The sequence below is a fragment of the Macrotis lagotis genome, chromosome 1 (assembly GCF_037893015.1).
Source record: "Macrotis lagotis isolate mMagLag1 chromosome 1, bilby.v1.9.chrom.fasta, whole genome shotgun sequence".
In the NCBI taxonomy this organism is placed as follows: Eukaryota; Metazoa; Chordata; class Mammalia; order Peramelemorphia; family Peramelidae; genus Macrotis; species Macrotis lagotis.
This window is the reverse complement of record NC_133658.1, coordinates 55,290,638-55,315,439: the sequence shown is the minus strand read 5'-3', so window position 1 is coordinate 55,315,439 and position 24,802 is coordinate 55,290,638. Positions and strand designations below refer to the sequence as shown.

Sequence of the window (24,802 nt, the reverse complement as noted above, 5' to 3'; positions counted from 1 at the left end):
CTTACCTGCTCCCCAAAAGCAGGGATCACAGGGCTCTGGCAAAGAGCAGCTGCCCAGGGAGGCCCTGTGGTGCCCACTCTGGGACTCTGCTCAGATGCTTTCTGTAATCACCAGTGCGAGCCCAGCCCTGATGCTAAAGCAGCAGGACAAGACCATGCCCCCCACAGGATCCCAGGATCTGGATCCAGTAAATATGGGCTGTGTGCTAGGCCTGGTCTTGGGGGCCAGGGGGACAAGGCCAAACCCTCCGCCACGGCCAGCTGGAGGCTCTAATTCCCTCAATGCTATCTTTCAAACTTAGGCACAAACAAATAAGAAAAATTACCCTGCCATGAACCACTCTCTAGGGGAGGGCTATTTTGATGAATCTTTGCCTGTCACTCACTAGCTAAGAGAAAGCAAACATAAACCAGGCTAGATGGAAATGCTTCTGTGACAGTACACATCTGTTTATCAGTAAAGTCCATGAATAGTAAGATTTAAAAAGCTACTTCTGGTCAGACTTTGCTTGATAAGGTAATAAAAACCTGGCTCCCTGAAAAATTACATATGTAAAATTTCTTTGATAATATTCCAAATTTCATATTAAGAATGAATGACAGCATAATAACCAAAGTAAAGAAATAATCAATGAATGCTAATCCCAGAGATATATTTGTTGGGCAGCTAAAAATATGAGTAACTAGAACGGTGAACTTTAACCTGGAGCCTTCCCAATGTGGGTATGACTCTAAATGGAGATCATTCCAACAGCTCTGAACTTCATGTACAAGACAACCACTAAAGCCTCTCTTAAAGCAAAAAGGTGACAGGTTTCCTAAGCAAGTCCCTTTTTTCCATTCTTTGTATTTAGAAATGCTCATTTAGTGTTAGTTACATAAAGAATAACAAGGGGGGGAAGGGTATTTGATGTTTATTTTGGCATATATAAAATTTCTCTGACTACTTACCACAACATTCAACAGTCCTCCATATGGCCCAATGTCTGGTTGCCAAAGTCCCAAAATATGTCTATATCGATGAAGCACTGGGGAAATAGAAAAACATCAAAGGTCCATCTCAAACGGTCCATCTCAAATAGAATACACTACAAGTTGAATTGAAGAAGTTGACAAAGCAGAGGGGTAGGGGTGAAGAGAAAAAAGATGAGATCCATCACATGGAGCTTTGGGGGGGGGGGTAAAGTCTATTATGAAAATAGAGAAAGCAGCAAATCTTATCTAGAATTTTTTGGAAAATGAATAATCAAAGATATTTCCAATTACTACAAGTGCCTAATAAATCTTTGAAAGACAATGAAAGTTGAGTCCCCAAGAAAAGTTCATTCAAACAAGTATTTACTGAGCACCTACTGTTTTCGAAAGATGGTCTCACAGTCATGAGAGGTTTACATAAGACATTGTTATAACAAGGAGAAGTGTGAGCTGTACCAAAAAAAATCACCCTTACAAAGCAGACTGGGTTAGAAATTACACAGGTTATGTAAGAAAGCCAGGCTGCATTCCCATCCGACCAGATCAGACTGCACAGAAGGAGCAGTATTCAGGCTGGGTTTGGAAAGAGCTAGATGGGCAAATAACTCAAGAGGGACAATATTTCAAGAGGCACAGAGGCAGGTCTAGCCATGTCAAGGGGCACCCATGGGGGGGCACCTCAAGGGGGTTCTAGAACAGTCAAGACTGGAGAAAGGTCTGGGGTCATGGGGTCAGTCTGCAGGGCCCCTGAAGGTTGAGGGGCCTGGATTTCACCAGAGGAGAGGTTTTATATCCCCATGTGGCATGGTGGCTTCACGTGAAGGGCTAAGGGTCACAGGAACAGTCCGAAAGCCATGGCACTAGTGTAAGCATGAAGCCATTGTGGGTAGGCACTGAAACACAAGGAAGAGGAGGAAAGATGAATTAATGTGGTGACTGATTATCAATGGGGGCATATAAGAAGAAGAGGTGATAATCAAAAATTACTGAAAACATAATACATCTAATCAGCATTATTTCTTCAAAACTGTCCCACTGGGATACTTTATTCTTATTCCAACATTGTCGAGCACTGTCTCTGGAACCAGTCCAGAGGCCTCTTTCTGGAGCAAATGGGGGATTATCCAGTTCAAGCACTAGAACTAGCTTCAAACAACTTTTGATTCTTCAGAGGAAACAGATATGCCATCCCTGGAACACTTCTACAGTATGAGGCCCAAACTCTGAAGACTGATCCCCAAGAGAAGTTCTAAAGTAGCCCTGAGCAATGGAAATCATCTGTGGAAGAAGTCCAGGGGCTTCCCCAATCCCATGGTCACCCTCCAAGGGGGTGTCTTGGAAAAAATTCTGGGATGTCTATTTCAAAAAATAACAAAGCAACTGTAGGACCTTGTAATCCCATCAGATATATCCTGGCATTGGTTGCTTGTTACTAGTACTGCCACTATTCCTACTGCTGCTGCCGCTCCTATTACCACTAATGCTGGATGTACTGGTCTGGTACAATTTCACAAACAAACCATAAAAGATAAATGAAAGACATTGATATGACTAAAAAATAAATATATACTTTAGTATTTTTTTGTTATTTCACTCTTCGATTTCAACTAGACCTAGTCTACCTTTGGAATATTTGCCTAAGGCACTACTAAAACATTAACTGACTTGACCAGGTGGAGAACAGGTCATCCTAGCTCCCAGTCCAGCCCTCTCCACTCTCTGCCAAGATTGTTTTTCTTTAGTAAAAAGACAAGATTAAAAATTGTCCACACTACAGCACAAAGCTTCTTTCTCATATTGTATTCTTTTTTAAGGTCTAAACTAAAAATTGATTTTTGTTCAGAAAAGGTAAGAAATATCAGTTTTTAGTTTAAGTGAAAGAAAATGACAGGCTGGGATTTGTTCAAGTGAACTTCTGATAACTGTAAACAGAGACTGTCCCTGGAAATAAACCACAGCTGCTTGTGATTTTGATGCAGTACATCACATTGCATTCTAGGTGTTCAAATTCAAAGGTCACACAGACAGAATTAAATTATGATTCAACACATCAAAACACTTTTAGTCCTAAACAATGACCCTCAGGTCTCAATAGAGACTATGCATATTCGTTTCCAAATGGGTGTGTAATGGTCATTTACTCAAGCTGTCTAAAGCATTTAACATCTATAGATTCAATGTAATGAAGAATTACAGAAATAAGGGCAAACAGTATTAGGAAAGGTCAAGAGTTTTAACCCTTTACAACCCCACAAACACTTTTTGTTCATGTTTAGATTCATGAATCAAAAAAAAAGAAAATATTGCTAGAGAAAAGTGACCATTACATATTCTTGGTAGATGATAGTTTTTCCCAACATGAATCTTGGGACCATCCCTGCTGACTTACAATTAACTAAAAAGTTAATTGAACCTACCAAAAGAAATATTGAATTCAGGGGCATGGATAAATTATACTTCCACATTATCTTGAGGGTACTAAAACACAATAGTGTTGACTACCACTGGAAGAGTTAAGAAACACAAACCAGAGTTTAAAAATAATGAGAAGTGTAAAATACACCAGCAGAAAGGGAAGATGTGGCTATCTCCCAACTCAGAACACAGGACCAAGGAATCAGGTGACTCAATTTCTAGCCTCAGTTTTTAACTGTAGTCAAGTTACTTCATATCTCTGTAGGCCTTAGATTCCTCATTTCTATTAAGTTATCATCAGAGTGTCTGACTGTGAAGATCCTTTCCAGATCTATCATTCCCTGTATAAATGAAAAATCCAATGAAAGCTTACTCTGGCTTATTTCAATCCTATTCAGAAACTTCCACCTTAAATAAGGTGAGTTTACAATTGAAACATTGAAATTCTTCTATATTATAAATTAAAGAATAAAACAATAGTAGTCTTATTCTATTGTTTCATAGTAAAGAAATTTGCTAAGTATGTCAAGAATCTTTTCTTATGTAACTAATCTGGATTACTGTTAATAAATACTTTTTTTTTTTTTTTTACTTTAAGATTTCCAAACTTCCTTCTATCTTCTCAGTCTGGATATGACCACTGTCCCACATAAAGAACACAAAATGCCAAACAAGTGAGAAAGATGTGGCTCCAGACTTGCTTTTGATCTTCCAAGCTATGTGGCCCTAAACAAGTCACTTAACCACTCAGAGTTTCAGATAACTCTCTAAATGTATTTGCTAAGGGCAGAGATACTGTGATGAGTGGTGGAGGGAATTCCCACACCAGAACTTCCCTATATGAGCCTGTAGACTTCTTCATGTTAATGATATTCTTGTATATCTGTGGAATCTAAATAAAACCCACCTTAAAACTGAACAATTAAGTTTAAAAAGAAAGCTCTTAGAATATTTTGCAACAATTCAGTCACTAAAAAAACTGGTTATGGGGCAGCTAGGTGGCGCAGTGGATAGAGCACCAGCCCTGGAGTCAGGAGTACCTGAGTTCAAATCAGACCTCAGACACTTAATAATTACCTAGCTGTGTGGCCCTGGGCAAGCCACTTAACCCCATTGCCTTGCAAAAACAAAAAACAAACAAAAAAAACTGGTTAATATTTCTCAAGTATTAAATTGTTTATTGGTTAGATTCAATTTAATTCACATAGAGTCATATTTATGATGAAGAAGAAACACAAAATCATAATATAATTCAGGTTGAGGGTTCAAATCTACAAAATCTATTTCAGATCCTCAGTTTACAATTATCAAAGAACAGAGGGGGTTACAGGACTGTCAAACACAAATAGAAACCTCCACAAATTAACATCATCTATGTTGCATTGTATTTTTATTTAATTAAACATTTCCCAATTACATTTTACTCAGGTTCATTTGTCACCTCTGGCTAAGTTATACCTTCTACTAGGGTAGAATTAGGAGGTGCCACAGTTAGTAGAGCACTGGGTTTATAATCAGGAAGACTCAGACACATCCTAACTGTATGACCCAGGGTAAGTCACTTCATTTTGTCTGCCTCAGTTTCCTCATCTGCAAAAGGACTACAGTACCATGGCCAAGAAAACCAAAAAAAAAGGAGTTTCAAAGAGTCACACAGACTGAAATTACACAACAAAACAGAAAATTCTATACTAGAATAAAGATACATTTTGACAACTACTTAAAGAAGCTAAGTTACTAACTAGCTCAACTGGAATAGACTATTCTCCCAACAGACTTCTCATCTGCCAAGCTTGTGTTTTGACAACAGAAGCTGGATTTTTTTTTGAGTTCTGTTAACCCTTTATATTCATCAGTCCCAAGCTGTGCCAGAACCCATGGGAGACAGGAGGGAGAGAAGGGAAAAGTCCTAGACATTCCATCCCACTCCTTCCCTCCCATCTTCTCCCTCGACCCAGAAAAGACTCAGATCACTTCAACACTCAAACCAACTGGAAAAGTTAGGAGTTTCCAATTTTATTTCTTCCAGTGAGATGAGGGACCACCAGTTCTTATCATCTGCCCTGGCTGAAAAATTCTGACGTCGGACCTAATGACAAACCTGGGTCTTGCAATCTGCCCCTCTACTAAAGCCCTAGGATTCCCCAGTCTAACCAATCTTTTTTGGGTTGTCTCCTCCAAACAGCATACTTGATCCCAGAATAACCCTAGGAGGGAGGGATGAGAAGTCTCTCCATTTTACAGGTGAGGAAACTGAGGTAGAGGTGAAGTGACTTGCTTGTTCAGGGGCCATCTGAATTGTCTTAGGAACATTTCTGAAGATCACAGGTCCTTTTTCAAGATGAACAACCAAAGCATTCAAAGTCAAATTCTACTGCAGAATGTTACTTCATTAAGAGGAAAGGCTGATGGAACCTTCTTCTATTTGAAGGAGGAAGGAGAAAAGAATAAACTTTTCCTATAGCCTCTGCCATGCACCAGTCACAGGACTAGGAGGTTTTTCACAACTGCGGTCTCATTTGATCCTCACCACAGCCCTTTTGGGAAAGGTGCTAGGACATGCCCAGTCTTTGTGTAGGGTCAGCAGTGAATAAGTGTCTGGGGTCCCTGACTCAGACCAATGCCCTGCACCGCACCACTGGCTGCCTCCTCACACTGAGCTAGGTACCAGGGAGCCTTCATGTTTTTATTCATTCTGATAGGTTCTCAAGGCACTTTCCCATCTCACCTGATCCTCACAAGTTTTTAAAGATGAGGAAACCACACTGAAATAAATGCCTCACCCAGGGCCCCATCATGGTCAGAGACAGAGGCAAGTCTAGAACTCAAATCTCCTGACTCCAATGTCCATTTTCTTTCTACCTGAATATGTTGGGGTTTTTTACTTACAATTAGAAAGAAATCCTTATGACAGGACATATCTGAGAAGGAAAATCGACATTCCCCCCGCAAGGGGCCATTATTCAAAATGGGTAATGCAGTGAGAGGGAGCAAGAACTCTATAATCATATTGAAATAAACAGGGAAACCTGAAGGAAAAAGGCCTCAGCAGTGTCTCAACCTGAACATCTATTTTAAACTCTTTAAAGTCTTTATTTTTATTTATGTGACTTGAATTGCTTCAAAGAGGAGGAGGGGGAGGCAACCATTACAGCTCACACAAAACTGCCCTGATATTTTATCAAAGTTTATTCATAAAGCAAATATCCAGACCCAAGGACTATACAGTAAGGTGTTAAACACTCAATAATATAGCATGCTCCTCATAAAATAATTCAAAAGTTCATTGCACAGATAGATGTCCATGTTACCTAGTTAAAGCCAAATTAATTTTCTTTCTTTAGGCAATTTTACTCAGCTCAAGATAAAAATAGTTCTTCCCCCAACTCAGAAAATCTTTTAAGTCAATCTACAAGAGTTTCCTATTACTCATTATAAGTGCATCCACTTCATCAAAATCATTTTAATTTATGTAAGGTCACAATATAACACAAAACACAAGATATACCTGGCCATAAAACAAGTTCAGCTTTCCATCACTCAACATGTCAAAAACTGCAATGTTCCTGGATGAGGATAAGAAAACACTATTCCCAAAATAAATATAAAAATTAGAATACCAGATGCTAAAAGCATTTAGAAAAATTTCTAAATCATAAATTCTCTTTTTTGCCAAAAAAGAAGCTTCCAGAGGGGAAAAAGGATTAAATATTCAACAGATCCTGACTCTCAATTCAGGCTGGGAAAATCATTTTGTAAAATCAGTAATTACATCTGCTTCTAATTAACAAGAGTTTTAGTAAAGTTAATACCCTATTTTTTTTTTTGAAAGCCCACACCCATAATCATGGTACCTAAGAAATGTGCTAGAGGTCTAATGTGGCAACTGCAGCAACCTCTGGCTTTTTTGTTGACCCCCATCATCCCTCATCGTATATGGGCTTAACCACTGTTCTTCATTTATTTTCTTAAACTCTCCCCCTACCTTTTTCCTATGACTTCCTTAAATGTCTTTGTTAACCAACATACTTTCCCATTATTTTTACATTGTCTTCACTGTTTTCAAGGGAGATTTCAGCTAATTCGGAGTTTCAACATCTTTAGCAATATCCCTTTCTCATCAGACAGGGTTAGGTGAAGAAGAGGCAATGGGGGATGAGTGGGGGTGAAGTAGAGAAAGGGTTAATAATGACAAAAGTCTGTATTCCCTCTTACCCACTTGTAGCCAATAGTATCTTACCAGGGTTACCTCCACATTTTTGAGCTTCTTGTCTACACAAATATTTTTACCTGTTTGATCTTCTAATTTTGGCTGTGTGGGAAACTCCTACTCACTTAAATCAGCAACCCTGACCTGTAACTGAGAGCTGCATAGCACAGGGCAGTCCCAGAAGGCTAACTGACCTGCTGGATGTCTCAGAGGCAAGACTTACATCTGGTTCTTCATGAATCCAAGGCTGGCTCTCTATCAACTATGTCACACCTCCAAAATTACATTAAATTTATTATATAAAATTAATTTTATTAATTATATAAAAAGTATTATTTAACCAATTCTAACTTTACCTTAATACCATGGACCTTGGAAGGATTTATAATGCAAATATATACTCATTCTCTTAAATGAGAAACTCTTAGAGTAACTAAAATAACAAATGGAGATGCTACTAATGAAAGGAGGGCCAATCTTAAATTTGGAGGGCAAATAAATATTGTGTGAGTCAAAAAGGTTTTTTAATATCCAACTGCCACACTACATAAATAAGAAGGTAAATTCAACAAGGGAGCCCATCTAGAATTCAAATCTAAAGTGATGACTAATGCTTAGAACAGGTGAACTGCTTTAAGTTTCATTTTGAGAGTAAGAGAAAAGATTTGAGGGCTTCTCTTCAATTTTCTCAGCTCTCTGATCCTGCATGAGCCTAACTAATTTTCCAACATAGAGTTCCCTCCGTAAACTTTTAATGCTATTGTGGGTACACTCCTTGGACTTCTGTAATACTGATCAAAAGTAAAGCCAGAAACTGGATGAAAAACTTCTCCCTAAGCATAGCAAACTTTAACCATTGACAGCTATTCAGAAATACTCTCTCTAACCAAAACAAGAGTACATCTTCCTCAAAAGTGACAAGCAGCAAAAAAGCCAAAGTGATCACCAGCTTGCTCTGAGATCAGCACAATCCTAACATTCTCTGTGCATTAGGATCATCATGCAGCATCTTGGGGCGTGCTCTCTGCAAAAAGCAAAGCTGACAGCAAGTACGTACGGCAGGTGTAAACATCTCTGTACTCCATGTGCTCGTAGTCGGGAAGAATTTTCATAAAACGTCCCGACTTCACTCGTGGATTTATACCTGAACAGACACAGCAGGGAAAGTACTAAAGAAGGTGTTTCCAACCATCATGACTACATATACATTTTCATAAGATGAAGAGTTTTCTTCCTCAGTGCTAAATAAAAGAACCATTTATAACCAAGCACAATACAATTTCATCATTTTCCAGTTGGGGACTTTAGTCTGTACACCTGTTTCTAGGAAATACTAGTCCTCTAAAGGAGAGCTTTCCAACAACAAACCCAGGATGGAGCATTACAAGGGTTCTCTAGGTTGCCCTGTCTTGTTTAAGTGACCACTTGACCTCACCCCCACCTCCCATTTCAACAGTTTGTATTTAATCCTTCCTAATTCAGAGATGAATGAGGCCTGGCAGAGGCAGGCATTAAGAAGAATGGCAATGTTTATGAGATACAGCTTCCCCAACAGTGGATCATCAAATGTTCCTATCAGGTAGCTGAAGGTTAGCTCCAGGTTAGCTCCAGGTTTACTTTGCTGAGGCACCAAGACATGACAACCAACATTTCATATCTCTCTATCACCTGTCCTTATTGTAAGGTAAATTCTTCCTTGGAACCTCTTATAAAATTGGACATGGCAGCCCCTCAGGCTAGTTTTGGAGAAAGGGAAATGAAACATTCAGTACTCTGTTTTGATAATTCAACTGGTCAAACTATTAAACTGATTTTGCCCTGAAAATAGCGGCTTCTGTTCTAAGGAACAATAGAAAACTGGATTCTATCTATGTCAACTTGGCTATTTCAAGATTCCTTAACCACAAAGATAATGACAATCCCCAGAAACATTCTGTGAAGGTTGTCAGTCTAGAATGTAACAATGTCCTTACTTCTCTGAACTACAAAATTCATTAATACACTTCTCCCCAACCCACGCTGTTATGCTGACCTCTACACACACACACACACACACACACACACACACAAACTAGTCATACAGACACTCATTTTCCCCACTCAATTTCATACATCCCTCTCTCCTTCCTTAGCTTTATCACCTGGCCAGATCTCCTTTCCCAATGCCTGGGCAGCCCCTACACTCTCAAGTGGATCTGAGTCTAGGGCTAGTGTTGACAGCGATCTGATCTAGGTGAAGCCTGAGGTCAGAAAAAGGAAATTACTTGCCCCAAACCAGAGACCATTTGAATAGCGCTTACAAGGTACCTGGTCCAGATCAGACCTCTCTCAATGCTCATACATAAGCAATCAGCATGGGAGAAGGAATCTGAGCTCTAGCCCTCTGTCTTCAGGTCCAATGCTCCCACTAAATGACAGCTCCAGCTCACAGCTAACAACTGACCCCACTAGTCCATCTCAACTGTTGGTCTCCCCAGTGAGAGAACAGCGTCTCAGGCAAGAAGATTCAGTTCTTTTTCCCTGACAAAAAGATTTGGGGAGGGGGAGATCTTCTATCTTGGGGGCTTCAGGAGGGAACCTTCGGGGTAGGGGCAAGTCTGTCCCAGATAGTATCTATGGAAAACTATCTGCTCGTGAGCAAAATCTGGGTCAAAACAGCTTCCAGAGGACTGTTTCTGATCGATCCCTTTGCAAGTTTCCTTATGCTAACAAAATAAAGAGGTAGAATTTTTGCCTTTACCTTTCTATATCCTCCTCTAAGGCTGGGTCTAATATACTGTGGGTGAAGCTATGAACTGGTCCTGCCATTTCACATAGCAGTAACAACTTAGTATACACCCAAAGTCATAAAGCCTTTTGATTTGAGACATGGGAGCCACTAAGAGATCCCAAAGAGATCAAGGAAAAAGAACCTATATCACAAAAAATATGTATAGTAACTCTGTGTTTCAGCAAAGAATTGGAAGCTAAGGGGGTGCCCAAAAACTTGGGGAATGGCTAAACAAATTATGACCTTGGAATGTAATAGAATATTACCACACCACAAAAAACAAAGACAGTTTCAGAGAAATCTGAGAAGAAATTGTTGCGGATTAAAGTGATTAGAACTATCTCTTCTTCTGCCTCCATTTTGAATTGGCTTCAAAGGTACTTGGTGCCCAATTGATTACTGATAGTCCTTTATCCCTATAGTGCCCATTTAGGTCTGTCACTCCAGATAATTTCCTAAATGTCCAGAAATGTCCTAAAATGGGCCAAAATAACCTGTTTTCTTTAAAACAGACAAAAAAGGCAACCTTTCTACTGTACCCTATTTCCTCAGATTGAGGCGTTATCAATAAGTAACTCAAGGAAAGCTAAAAGCTGATAACAGCTGACATTGTTCCCCTTAGTAGCCCTCAGTTATATTTGAACAAGAGCCTTTAGTCCAAAAGGAAGAAAACAGATAAGACAGAGCCAGTGAGGCTATTATTTGTCTTTTTGTCTACATGAAATTTCACTTGTAGGAAAAAAGGGTCATGGAGTTTTAGAATTGAAAAAGATCCTAGAAATCATCTAAATTCTAGGGGCTGTAAACCGACATTTTTAGTATTTTTTTTTAATTTTTAACTGATTCTATATAAAGGGTTTCCTTTGTATTCATAAGTATTTTACTTTTTAAATTTTAAAAAATTATTCTAAGAAGGGATTCAATAAAATGGCTTATCAGACTGCCAAAGGGCCCATGGCAAAAAAGTTTAAGAAATATGTTCTGTTGTCCCAGTTGTGTCTAACTCTTTGTGAAACCCCCCATCTGGGGTTTTCGTGGCAGAGATGCTGAAGTGTCATTTCTTTCTCCAACTCATTTTACAGATGAGGAACTGAGATCAACAGGATGAAGTGCCCAGGGTCACCCAACAGGGTCTGAGGCTAGATTGATCTCAAGAACATGAGTCTTCCAGATTCCAGGCCTAGCCTCTATCTACTGTGGTGCCATCTAGCCAATGGATAAAAGCTGAAGAACCCCCTGCTCGAGTCCAATATGAGGGCCCAAGAAGTGAAAGTCCCATATATAGGATTCTGGAGGCCAGCTTCACAATTTGGAAGAAAGCTGCTGCTAAAGGATTTCTGAAAAGGGAAGACTTCTTCTAAGCAATCCTGAGTAACATGGCCATAAAAGGAAAGGTCTCCATGAAATCTAAAGAGGGAGTAGATCCCTGAAAGGGAATCAAAAAGTATTCCCCAAACCATAAACCAAATGAGCAACTGCTGCTCTATACAATCCTAGGACTTTACAATACAACAGTTCCTTGATTCTCACCACACAATTTCTTATCCTGGGTAGGCTATATAACTGAAATATGAACATAAGGGAAAAATAAGAAGCAAATGGTGTTTAATTTTCAGTATCAATAGCTGTGTAGGGCTTACCTATCTGGTTTGATGCAGGGGTGTTGGAATACCTGAGATCAGAATCAAGTCTAATGTTATGCCATTTAAATGATGACAAATTCCTAATAGTTTTAAGTGGAATTGTTGGAAAGATGAGACCACAAATATGGACCTTATTTTATGCACTATTTAAAATTGAAATTGAGTCAACAAGGTGACTTTCATAACAGAAATATTTATGGTAACAGATAACTCACGCTTGGCATAAACATCTCGACAGGACACACCAGTAATCTCCAGCTTCCGTAGGTTTTCACATACACCATACTCTGAAAAAAAATAGAAATTTACTAAAAATTAAATTCAACAAAACCCAAAGCAAAAATAAGGAATGGGGAAACCAACCTCTTCACTCCATCAAATTTCAAACTGTCCAATCTTGTGGAGATGATCTGAAATTTTCCCATTATTCCATTCTGGGTCAATTAACCAGAACTAATAAACCCATCAAGGTTGTACATTTCCAGCAAAATTTAAAATCTCACTCATGAACAAACTATCTTCCTAAAATACATTTGTTTGGAAACTGGACTGTATTGATTCAGAAAAGTGCCCTGTTAATGGTCGTTATGCTCCCAGAAGATCCTAGAAAAGAAAGATTTAAAGATTTACCCAACCTTTAATATAGCTGACCTGGAGAATATGAAAGAATACCAATAGTGAGTACAAGGAAGACTTGAGGAAAATTTCAGAAACAAACAAAAACTGTCTTTGATGCCCTCCTGCCTCTGCCTTTCTGCATCACCCTCCAGCCTTCCAGAACAGAATCCTTTCACTAGGTCCCCAAAATCTCATGATAGCCTAAAACTCTCCCACTGTGGCACTTCTCAAGTTTACATTATGCCTTGTCCTACAGAAAGTACTCATTCTTAAAAATCTTTAAAAGTACACCTCCACTCATGATCCCACAGCCCAGAAGACTTACTAAGCAAGATTATTAGAAAGAAAGCAGTCTGATTCAGTGAGTGAATGACTAAGTCTTTTAATCATACAATAGAGATTTATAATATTTTAAAATATGCTTAATCCTAAAGAGGTATTAATTGGAAAAATATTAGACAATCCAATTCAATAAACATTTAAGCAGCCACTGTGTTCAGTCTAACCTAACAATCTCACAAATGAAATAAGATTCAGAGGAAAAAAATAAGGGAAAATACACAGATTAACCTGGTAATAAAACCTGATTTTGAAAACTGTCTTGCTTCTTAAACTCCTGAATCTAAAACAAAATCAAAATCTTCTGGTTTTCAAGTCACTGCCATATCATACACACTTAGGCTTTTATATCTATTCATCCATTCATTCATTCATTCTTTCATTCAAGGAATCAAGAAGTAGAAGTTCTAGCCAGAAGCAGGTCAAAGATCCAAAGCTTCTTGTATGGATGGGGAATATATCAATCTGTTGCTTTTCAATGAGAACCTATCAGACGTTTGATATCAAGCCCTAGCTCCCTTCTCTATAGAGCAATGCTTCCTTATTCCCCTTTACAAAAATCTACTAGAGAGATATATACGTATGTGTGTGTGTATGTGACTTATGTCAAGGGTTTCAATCTGGCATCCCTTAAGTAAGGGTTGCCCACTAATTTTCGAATTAGCAGAATCTTAGCTGCTTTTACGTCCATGGAACTCTGACCCAGGGAGAGAGCACTGCCTACCTGTACTGTTCTGCTAATTCTGAGTACTATTACTAAAATTTCATCCACAAGAATACAGACTATTTTTAGCTCTTTGGTGGTCAATAGGGGGAAAAAGTTGTTAAGAAGAACTCAGGTTAACTCAGATTAAGAGACAATCCAAGGATCCCATAACTAAAACCAATGGTCACATTTTTAAATTGTCATAAGATACCAAAAATCCAATTTCAGTAACTTTTGATTCTAGGTTTGAATAGTGCAAACAAGAATCAATTCTAGCCCATCAATACGGTCTAAAAAGACAAGAAGATGGAGCTAAGACATGTCTAAAATACAGACACTTCCAAGGCCGTCTGGTTCAGCCTGGACTTGAAACTAGAGGCTCCCAACAACCATCCACAAGTATCCTTTGACCTGAAACCCTCAGTGAGGAGAATACCCACAATGCTTCCTGAGGGGGCCCATTCCACCTCTGTCATTCAATCATTTTCGGTTTCAGTTCATTAAAAAGGGAAAGGGATCACATAACTGAAATAGAAACATCTGCAAACTAAAGGTCTGATTTCAATTGCTGAGAAAATTCTAGAAAGGGCTCAGGGCAGCTAGATGGCATAGTGGTAAAAGTATCCACCCTGGAGTCAAAAGGACCTGAGTTCAAATCTGACCACAGATACTTAATAAATACCCAGCTGTGTGACCTTGGGGAAGTCACTTAACCCCATTGCCTTGCAAAAACCAAAAAAAAAAAAAAAGATTCCTTTAAGATAGAGTGAACAAAACATCTTAAAGAGACCCAGACATGATCAAGAGCCAGCCTAGCTTCATCAAGAACAGGTCCCACCATTTCCTTTCTGAGCAGGGTTACCAAGTTAGTAGATGGCAGGAATACTCGTTTTCATAGATTTTTGAAAAATGTTTGATGAAGTATCTCCCATTGTTATTGCACAGATGAATGGCAGTTAGCTGGTCAAGCTCAAAGAACAGTTACTGGTTCAAAATCAATAGGGCAGGAAGATTAGTTTTATGGACACCCCAGGCACTGATATTATTTAACTTTCTTTATCAATGACTTGGACAAAGGCACAGGTGGTAAACTTTTCAAATCTAAAGATGATTCAAAACTGGGAGAGATAACACTTGGAATGACAGGATTCAAAAGAATCACTGATAGAATCTAAGATGATATTCAATGTGGATAATTGTAAAGTATTTCACTTAGGTACAAGAAATCAACTTCACAAGTCAGTGAGTCAATAAATATTCATTAAATACTTACTACATTTGAGGCTCTGTGCTGAGTTGGGGATAAAAAGATGAAAAAAGACAGATCCTACCTTCAAGGAGTTTATAATTTAATGGGAGTAGACAACATCCAACAAGAAGTTGAAAGGGGGTATAAGGGTAAAGTCAAAGAAGTCCCAAATTAGTGCAGCCATGTGAGAAATTAGGTGGTCTTCTAGTTGAGCTCCCTCCAAAATGAAGGATTTGAGTATATGAGGAGAACAGGACAAGGTATTAGGTATCAAATAAGGTTGAGAGAAGCTTGCAGGATTTTTTTTCATAATGAGCTTTCTGGAGCAGGTGGAGAAAGAATTAAGAGAGGTTCCAAGTAATGCATAAAAAAAAAATTAACCAGGGGTGGCTAGGTGGTGCAGTGGATAAAGCACCGGCCCTGGAGTCAGTAGTACCTGGATTCAAATCCGGTCTCAGACACTTAATAATTACCTAGCTGTGTGGCCTTGGGCAAGCCACTTAACCCCATTTGCCTTGCAAAAAAACAAAAAACAAAAAAAAACAAAAAAAAATTAACCAAAAATTTTTTAAGAAGTGAATGACAATTTGGATCAATGTATACCAGGGAAACAATGTAAAGACTGGCAAACTGCCTTCTGTGGGGGGTGGGGGGAGAGAAATAAGATTGAGGGAAAATTAAAAAACTCAAAACAAATAAAATCTTTATAATTCAAAAAAAAATGAAAACCAAAAAGTGAATGAAATCTTAGTTGTCTGAAGAGTTGCATAACTTCAAAGAATTGGGGGTTTATTCCAGTCATTTTCATAGTCACAAGTGGCTAGACTCCAGAAGGTAAGAAAAAAAGTGATGTACAATCAAATTAGAAAGGCACATTGGGTTAAAAAAGGACTTTCAAAATCCAACAGGGGGTTTATATTGGATCCTAAGAGCAATAAGGAGTCACTGGCACTTAATGAGCAAAGGAGTTAAGGAGCAAGATCACACTGGGCTAAGGGAAGTCATTTTGGCAGCTGTGGGAAGGCCTTGATGGGGGGAGGGAAGAGATACTGAACTAAGATAGGGGCTGTGAGAGGGAATAGGGTGACAGGGTGACAAAGCCATAGAAATAACAAGGTCTAGCACCTGACTGGATAAACAGGGTGAGGAAGAGTGAGACATTAAGGTTAATGCCTAGGAAAAAGGAAGAACTGTAGCACCCCTGAAAAAAACAGAGCAATCTGGGAATGGGTTAGATCAGGAAGAAAAGATAATGAGTTTTATTCTGAACATGTTGAGTTTAAGATGTCTCCGGGAGATCCAGTCTGAAATAATCAATAGGCTGCTGGTGATGCAGCACTCAATAAGCAGAAAGAGAATACTGAACATGAAGTCTTTGGAAAAAACTTAGGTTACCATATCAACATTCAAAATCTCCAAATCAACATAATACAAATTAAGACTAAGATGCCACCTGACATTGTCATTAAATTTAAATAAAGAAATAGTTAACATCTCTAACCTAGAGGGATAAAATAAACTGATGAGACTGAGAATTGGTCCAGTTTTTTTTTAAATATTAATACTGAACTACCAAAGTTATAAAAATGGGCATCCAAAAGATTAATGACAGGAACTGTAGTTAAAAAAGACCTCTCTGTACAAAAGTATTTCAAATAGTATTATTTGTAATGGGGGAAGGGGAGACATGTACTTGCTAATTGGGAAGAAGATGAACAAATGTAAAGAAATATTATTCTGTCTCATGACATTTTTTTAAATTGTTATTTATTTTATTTTTCATTTATGGAATAAAACAAGCACTTCCGCAAGACAGTATAATAAAAAAGATGATTGCGCATGAAACTATAAATTTATAATGTACAATTTGCTATTCCCCTTAAAAATAAAATAAAGTTCTTTTCTTTCCCCACCCCAGAAATAACTACCATTAGGCAAACAGGTAGATGTGTGTATATATGTATGTCTATGTGTGTATAAATTATTCTATTCATCTATTTATCAGTTTTTTCCTCTGGATGCAGATTTAAGACAAATTTGAAGAATTCAAAGAAATATGAGTAGCCTTATATAATACAATGTGGAGTGAAGACACTCAGAAGGACAGTCAACACCCTGCCTACATACATCCATATGGTCAATCAGTTGCCACATTTTATCTTTTTCACTCACCAGCCCAAGCTTCTAAACCCTCTTTTCCCCTTCACCTTAGATCAGGACATCCTGGCCTCTGCCCTAGATTATTACCACTGCTTCCTCCATAGAGCATCCTGCTTCAGGTACCTCCCATCCACTCTCTACTACCCAGTTGCATACAAAGCTATCCAGGCCATTCTCCTCGTCAATCAGCTGGAGCAGCTGGCTCCCTCACAACCTGCCTCAAGGACGACTATCAACACTTCTGGTCTCACCTTCCCTTTCCAGCTCCAAACTCTGGGACAGGCAGTCACACAGGTCTTCTCTGGGCTCTTCACACATGACAACCCCTACATCCCATTTCATGCCTTATACACACATCCCCCCCTTCTCATAGAATCTCTCTTCCTATAAAGACAGAGTGCCAGCATCACTCGCCATGTGAAACCTTTTCTGATCCTGATGAGGAAATATTGGGCAGAAAGCAAATAAATAGTTCACTTAACTTGTAATTATCTCTACGCTGACTTTCTGCCTACAAAAATTATGTTTTTCTTGAGCTGATAGAGACTCCCTCAACATCCTTTGCATTGGATCAGAAGCTTCCCCATATCAAGTACCCTGTAATCTGTAAACATCCCCATGCCTTATGTCAAAGTTGTCATGCCAGTGCAGCTAGGTGGTGCAGTGGAAAGAGCACCAGCCCTGGAGTCAAGAGAATCTGAGTTCAAATCCAACCTCAGACACTTAATACTTACCAGAACCATCTGGCCCCTGAGGGACAAAAACAATGTGAAAATGTTCTCGAAATAATGAACAAATTATCTTGGACTGTTTCTAACAGAATTCCCTAAACCACCCTTACACAGAAGGCATCCTTCCCAAAGCCTTCACTAAACTATCACACAGTTCACTACCATCCCCTTGTTTTCCCCTTAAAAAATTTAACCTAGCTCTGGAGTCAGGAGTACCTGGATTCAAATCCGGCCTCAGACACTTAATAATTACCTAGCTGTGTAGCCTTGGGCAAGCCACTTAACCCCATTTGCCTTGCAAAAACCTTAAAAAAAAAAATTATACTGTCCTCTTAAAAACTGCTGGTTCTTTCTTGACACTCAGGCCACTAGGAGAAAACTTATCTGTCCCCCATAACTCTGGGTCATTGAGTCTTGAATTCTTTCAAGTCCACTTGAACCCCAAACCCTAACAATTACCTCCTCCAACTTCCCAACCCTCCCTTAGGACCTGGACTGAACTACTTTGTATTTATACTCTTCACTTATTCATTATACACCTGTTTACCTCTTCTTCCACCTCAGAAGGTAAGGCCAACTTGGTTGATGTTTGTCCTTACTTCTAGAAGCGGAACAATGGTATTTACTTGCAGTAAATTAAAGTGACACCTCCAGAGTCAGGTGGCAAGATGGCCAGGATCTAGCAGGTGACCCCTTGGCCTTTCTAAATTAAGATCTTTCCCAGGACTCAGTTTGTCCAAAGCAACCCCATAATTTACCATTATAAAAATATCACTCTGGAAAGGAAGCTTCTATGATCCATCAAGCTTCTAGCCAGAACAGAAAACAATTTCTACTTATAGTCATTCTAAGTTGCCAAAATCTAAACAAGAGTGAGTCACAGAGGATGGGCTGGGGGCGATTACTGGCTATTGACTAAAAGCCAGAATCATTTGTGTTTAAAGGAATAGTCAAATATCTCCATTTAAAACCCATAGATGTCCAGAGAACATTAAATACCTTAAAAACCATTTTTAAGCCTGTTTTTCAAGAGCTATTTCTCAAGAAATTATTAATATGGCAGAATGGACAGAGAACTGGCCTTAAAGAGTTAGAAAACCCTGAATTCAAATCCAGCCTCTGATACTTTCCTGGCTGGGTGATCCTGGGGCAGCCACTTTAACCCACTGTCTCAGTTTCCTCACCAGCAACATGGGGACAATAAAAATGCCTGCTTCCCAGGGTTGCTATGAGGAGGAAATGAGAACACAGGGGAAAGCGCTTCTCCTTGTCCTTTCCAGCCTGGATTATTCCATTAGGCCTAGGGCTTTATTAATGGACAGATATAGTTAAGTAAAGACAAAAAAATAAAATCCAGCAGCAAGCCCAAGTTCTAAAGGTCAAAAAGCAACACAAAACAATCCACAGTGGTAAAGCCAGGATTAGCAAATGTTTAAAGGCCCAGGCTCACTGTTCTCTTATTTCCACATAGCCTTGTTATGAAGTTCACCTACACAGCTCTGCCCCTGGCCAAAGAACATGAACACAGGCCACGTTCACAGCAGATTCTATGTTCATTGTCCAGGGCTCAAAGTAAGGAGATGGAGGCAGACTGAACTAGGACTGTGAAACAGCTTAGGTCTCTTCAAAAGAAATTTAAAAGGTGAAAGAAGAGTCAGCTTCTCATTGACCAAGGTTCATGATTTGCAAACTCAAAACTTGTTTGTACTAGGCTCTGCTCCATTTCCAAGAATCTTGGATTTCCAAAAAGCTTGATGACAAAAGCAAAGGTCTTCCAAAAGGGCACAAAGAATTGTATAACTCAGTGATAGGTTTGAGCTTATCTCTACAACTGGCACACTATGTACAGAAAGTACAAATGAAATAAAGGATGGAAATTTGGCCCCAAATCAAAATCCATTAGTTTCTAACAACTCTCTGTATTCAGCTGGATTCTCTTACTTTTGGCATTTGCTTAAAATTATTTCATTACATATCTGAAATAATTTGCTACTTGTATGGCCTGAATCGGTGCACAGAAGTAGGAGGAGAAGTAGGGGGAGAGTTTACCCAGGAGAGATTTCAGGAATTCAACATTTCACTCATGCAGAAATCAATCAAATGTTGGGAGGACCAATGGAAAGCAGTGATTCTAGTCACTACCCATGTGGCCTTGGCCAAGTCACTGTGGGCTTCATGTCCTTGAGAATGCATTATTGATAGACTGAACATTATCAGGTGTTCTCCATTTTTTTATGTCATGGAACCCTTTGTCAGTTTGGTGAAGGGCAGGGACTTCTCATAATAATGGTTCAAAATAAATGAAAGAAGTGCTAAGTTTTAGTTAAAGGTTTGTGAAATTACATAAGTCATTTTCTCCCATCCAAATACACAGCCCCTAAAATCTATCCACAGACCTCTTAAGGGTCCACAGATTAAGAGCCATTTAACCAGAGAATCTCCAAGAAGTTTATGTCAGAGGACAAAGGTATAAAACTTTTCCACTCACATGTTTAAGATAAAACAAGATTGGGGCAGCTAGGTGGCACAGTGGATAAAGCACCGGCCCTGGAGTCAGGAGTACCTGGGTTCAAATCCGGTCTCAAACACTTAATAATTACCTAGCTGTGTGGCCTTGGGCAAGTCACCTAACCCCATTTGCCTTGGGGGAAAAAACTAAAAATAAATAAATAAAACAAGATAAAATAGGAGAACAAAAAACCATAAATAAAAAGAATTTTCTAAAGGAAAAACCCTTTAAGGTAGTGAGAACAGAAAGCAGAATTAGGATTTAAATCCAGGTCTTTAGTCTTTCAGACTACAAAGCGAATGGTCTTTCCACTAAACCAACCACACACATTGCTTCTCTGTAAGAAAGATGATGAAATTCCAAGAATAAAAATGAACTTTATCCTCTATTTTAATTTCAATTTCACAATTGTCATGAATTCAGGGTTTTGAAAAACTCTCCCCAATCAAGGATGTTACCAAAGCTGCCTAGCAATTCAATCTGGAGCATTCCAAAGAGTAGATATTGCCTCCACACCATTCCTCCCAGATCTCTGTTTATCAGTGGAACAGACCTAGAATATTGAATTGCTGGTAGTAACATCACAATAAATCCCTAACTATTATTTGGTCTGATTGTCAATCACCCTGGATCCTGAATTCTGACTAATGAGCCCCAAAGTCATCATTCCACTTCCATCTCCATGTCCTGCATCTTCACTCCTCACCACTAGCCATCCTTTTCAGAGGAACTGCTTGTTCATAATGCCATCATCTGATGTTCCTCCTGAACTCCTCCAAACATGGCTTTTCCATTAGAATGTCAAACCAAAAGTATTCATAAATCCTCCTCCCATGCCAGGCACCTGAAGGAGCACACAGCATAGTGGGACTCTTGTAACCTAGCACTGAGGCTGACACAATGTAAGCACTAAAATGCTTTCTAATTCACTCAACATTGTTTAAATGGGTAGGTCTGAAGAGTGGTGAAGGTTCATCAATGGTGAGGACACAAGACAAGAAAGTCGGGGGGGGGGGGGGGGGGAGAATAGCAGCCAAAGACCAGGGGCAGCATAAGGGATGCAAAGAACAGAATGTGCTTTGGTGCATGACTCTTACAAGGACACTGTTTTTATTGAAAATTCGATTCTATTACTACTGGTGCATCGGGGAGTAAAAGAGCACCCACTTCTCAGACATTTACCTTGGACCACAACACCTGAGAAAGTGACTAAAAAGACCTCTCTATGGAAGCAGAGGATAAAATAGAAATTAAGGGAACCCACCAATCACCTCCTGAAAGAGATTCCCCCAATAAAAGACCTCTCTAGAATGAAGGTGTGCTGCCAGAGCAGCTGGTGTGAGAGACACAGCTGTGGTTCCTTTGGGTGATGAAATCACCAGACTCTCTGACTCAGGAAGGTAAGGAAAGGCAAGGACTTTAATTCTCAGATTACACAGGTTACATCAAAAGTTCACACATTAGATTCTTTAACAAGGTAAAGAAGTTAAGTTTTTAAGAAGATAGTAAGGTGAAGCAAAGAAGAGACAGTCACAGCTGGGCTGGGGGAGAATAGCAAAGAGTTAAGAAAGGGAAAGAAGCAAAGCAGCCCCAGTGGCTGGGCTGAGATCATGGATCCAGCCACATGGAGCTGGGACCACATGGATCCAGTCTGGAGAAAGGTAATGGAGCAGCAGTCACCCGGCCAAGTCACATGGAGAGAGAAAGGGCAGAGCAGAGGGCCAGACCCTCTTTAAATACACTTCAAGCGGTGGAAGGAATGGGGTGTTGAAGGAGTGGTGAATTCCTGGCATGAGGTAGCATGTGTACTGGACGTGACCGAGGGCAAGTAAACGAGCAACTTGTATTGAGTCCAGAGTGGCTCAGGATTAGAGACATGGCCGTACAACGGGGTCTGTTTCCAGACTCACCACTAAATGGGGTTTACCAGAAGGGAGGAACATCAAAGAAAGAATGTCAAGATTTGCTTCCAATACAAAAAGAAGATTACATCTTTCCCGGGTCCTGAGCTTCCTTGCTTCTAAAGCAGAAGGCTCCTGAAAACACCACCTTATGGCAGATATAAAAACTGTCATTAAATAACTAGGGAAAACCAAGCTCCAGAGAGTTTCCCAAAAGAGAAAGATAGAAGTAATTAGAAATTAAAAACGAGGCTGTTTTGTTCTGTGTCCTCACGGCACCAGCCCAGTGTGAGTAGTAAATAAACACTATCACGCCATCAATGGAATCCTCACTGACATGGCCTTTGGTACACCCTTCGGTCACCAGCCTAGACAGACCTATATCCTTCATTCATACCAGGGAGAGGGGAACAGGCTGCAAAGAACCCTGCGTTTCACAATCAAAACACCTTAGTCTGTATGAGAACAACAATAACAAATTTGCTATTTCTTACCTCACAAGGCTGCCATCTGGGTCAAATGAGGGAATAACATATACAAAGAATTCTAGAAACTGTAACGTAGAAATTAATATTATATTGACAGACACCCCCAGGTTGATAAAGCAATGGAGGAAAGATATAAAACCTTACACTTCTGAGCTTAGGGTTGATTTTTAAGACTTACAGCTAGTCAGCTGAGGAACATGAGCAGGCACTGTCATTTTTCAGATGACTGAGGTTGTCAGATGTCTGTAGAGACCAACAGTTTTCATACTTTTTGGTTCAGGACTGATTTAGACTATTAAACTGAGAACCCCCAAATGCTTCTGTTTAAAAGGCTTATATCAAATAATAATCACCCTTATTAGAAATTTAAATATTTTGGTATTATTATGAAAATAACTTGGTTTTCTTGTTTTTGTTTGGGGATTATTTCTTTTCTCCCTTCAGACTTCCTGAAAAACAAACCTAGGGATTCCAAAATACACATTGACCAACTACATTCATACATTAGGTATTAATCACTGATATAGACAATGTGAAAGAGAGATACACTGGCAGAGTTCTACAGGACCAAAGATAAAAAATGAGCTAGACCTGGAAGATAGGGTAGAAACTGAAGAAGAAGGGGGTTAGAAGGCTTGAGCAATGGCCTAACAGTGCAGAGATTGGGAAAAGATTTTTAAGGGATAATGAAAAGACTGGCTTGGCTGGAAGAGAAGGTTCACAAAAGAAGAAATAATGGCAATTTCTATTTACAAAGCACTGTACAAGTAAACTAACACTTTCACACACAATATTGATTTAATTTGACTGATTCTTACAAAATCCTATGACAGGGTAGTCTTCCATCATCATCCCCTTGGCAGACAAGAAAGAAGAAGCTCAGAAGTTAGATTCCATTTGCCAAAAGTCACAGATCTGACAAATGACAGTTCAAATTTAAAGCCCTGGGATCCTGGCTCTCAGGTCGAATTCTATCTACTCTGCCTGAGTAATGGGAGTATTCAGAGATAAATCTAGAAATGCAGATTGGGATTAAAGGGTATCAACAGGTTTCAGGATTTAAAACTGATTATAGGAGCAATATGGAGTCTCTGAAGGTTATTAAGCAAGGAAGCAAATAAGTCAAAAGCTGTGCTTTAGGAAAACTCTTCTGATGCTGGTATATAAAAATCCTGAAAAGAGGATGAAACTATTGTCAAAGAAACTAGTCAATAAATTATTTTAATAATCTAGGCACAGAGGGGAGGCTAGGTGGCGTAGTGGATAAAGCACCGGCCCTGGAGTCAGGAGTACCTGGGTTCAAATCCGGTCTCAGACACTTAATAATTACCTAGCTGTGTGGCCTTGGGCAAGCCACTTAACCCCATTTGCCTTGCAAAAACCTAAAAAAAAATAAAATAAAAATAATCTAGGCACAAGATGGTTCAGAAACAAAATTAAGTGAAAGTAGATAAGCTTGGGTAACTATACTGCACACTAATACCAGAAATTCAGTGTATTTTGATGTCAAATGGTGATTTTGAGATCAAGGAAAAAATAAATGGTAAAAGCAAATGAAGTTCAGAGATGATGAATAGCCAGTGCACCAATGCATTCAGGTCATACCTTCTAAGTAAACAACAGATCTTTGTACTGCAGGTTGTCCATTCAAGCACTTGGGTTGGTAATACCCTCCCCTCCATGGGGAAGCACAATTTAGAAAACTGCTTTCTAGCTGTCAAGGGAGCCAAAGACAGATGATGGGAGTTAACTTGCAAAAGGATTAGATCTTGTCAGTTTGAAAGTTTTGTCTTTTATCCAAGAGACAAATTGAATCATTGGTGATTTTTGAGTAAGGGGTGGTGGTATGATATTGGAGCTTAATAAAGGTAACCAAAAGTCCAATGAGATGCCCAGGAGAGCTGGTATAACAGAGAGAGAAAAGAAGAAGGCACAGAACCACAGGAGAATCTGCTTGGACATAGGCACAGAACATGGACAAAGGTTTGCCTCAAATTTCTTACCTGAATATTCGGAAGTTTTAAGACCTATGAAAGAAGAAGACATACTTGCCACCCATGATTGATGAAATCATCTAAAGAAAAAAGTT

At 39.2% G+C, this 24,802-nt stretch overlaps 1 protein-coding gene across 8 annotated transcripts in view; it reads right to left on the bottom strand.

Annotated features, from left to right (window-relative positions):
- The window catches only part of FBXO31 (F-box protein 31), a 58,080-nt gene that overhangs the window by 20,320 nt on the left and 12,958 nt on the right, over nt 1-24,802 (bottom strand). For 3 of the 8 annotated variants that reach the window (XM_074201691.1, XM_074201710.1, XM_074201707.1), the window contains exons 2-4: nt 12,228-12,299; nt 8,657-8,743; nt 951-1,027 (exon numbers count right to left, since the gene is read on the bottom strand). In XM_074201691.1, the coding sequence (XP_074057792.1) occupies nt 951-1,027; nt 8,657-8,743; nt 12,228-12,299 (236 nt within the window). The other 5 variants (XM_074201699.1, XM_074201703.1, XM_074201715.1 and 2 more) reach the window with 4 other exon arrangements.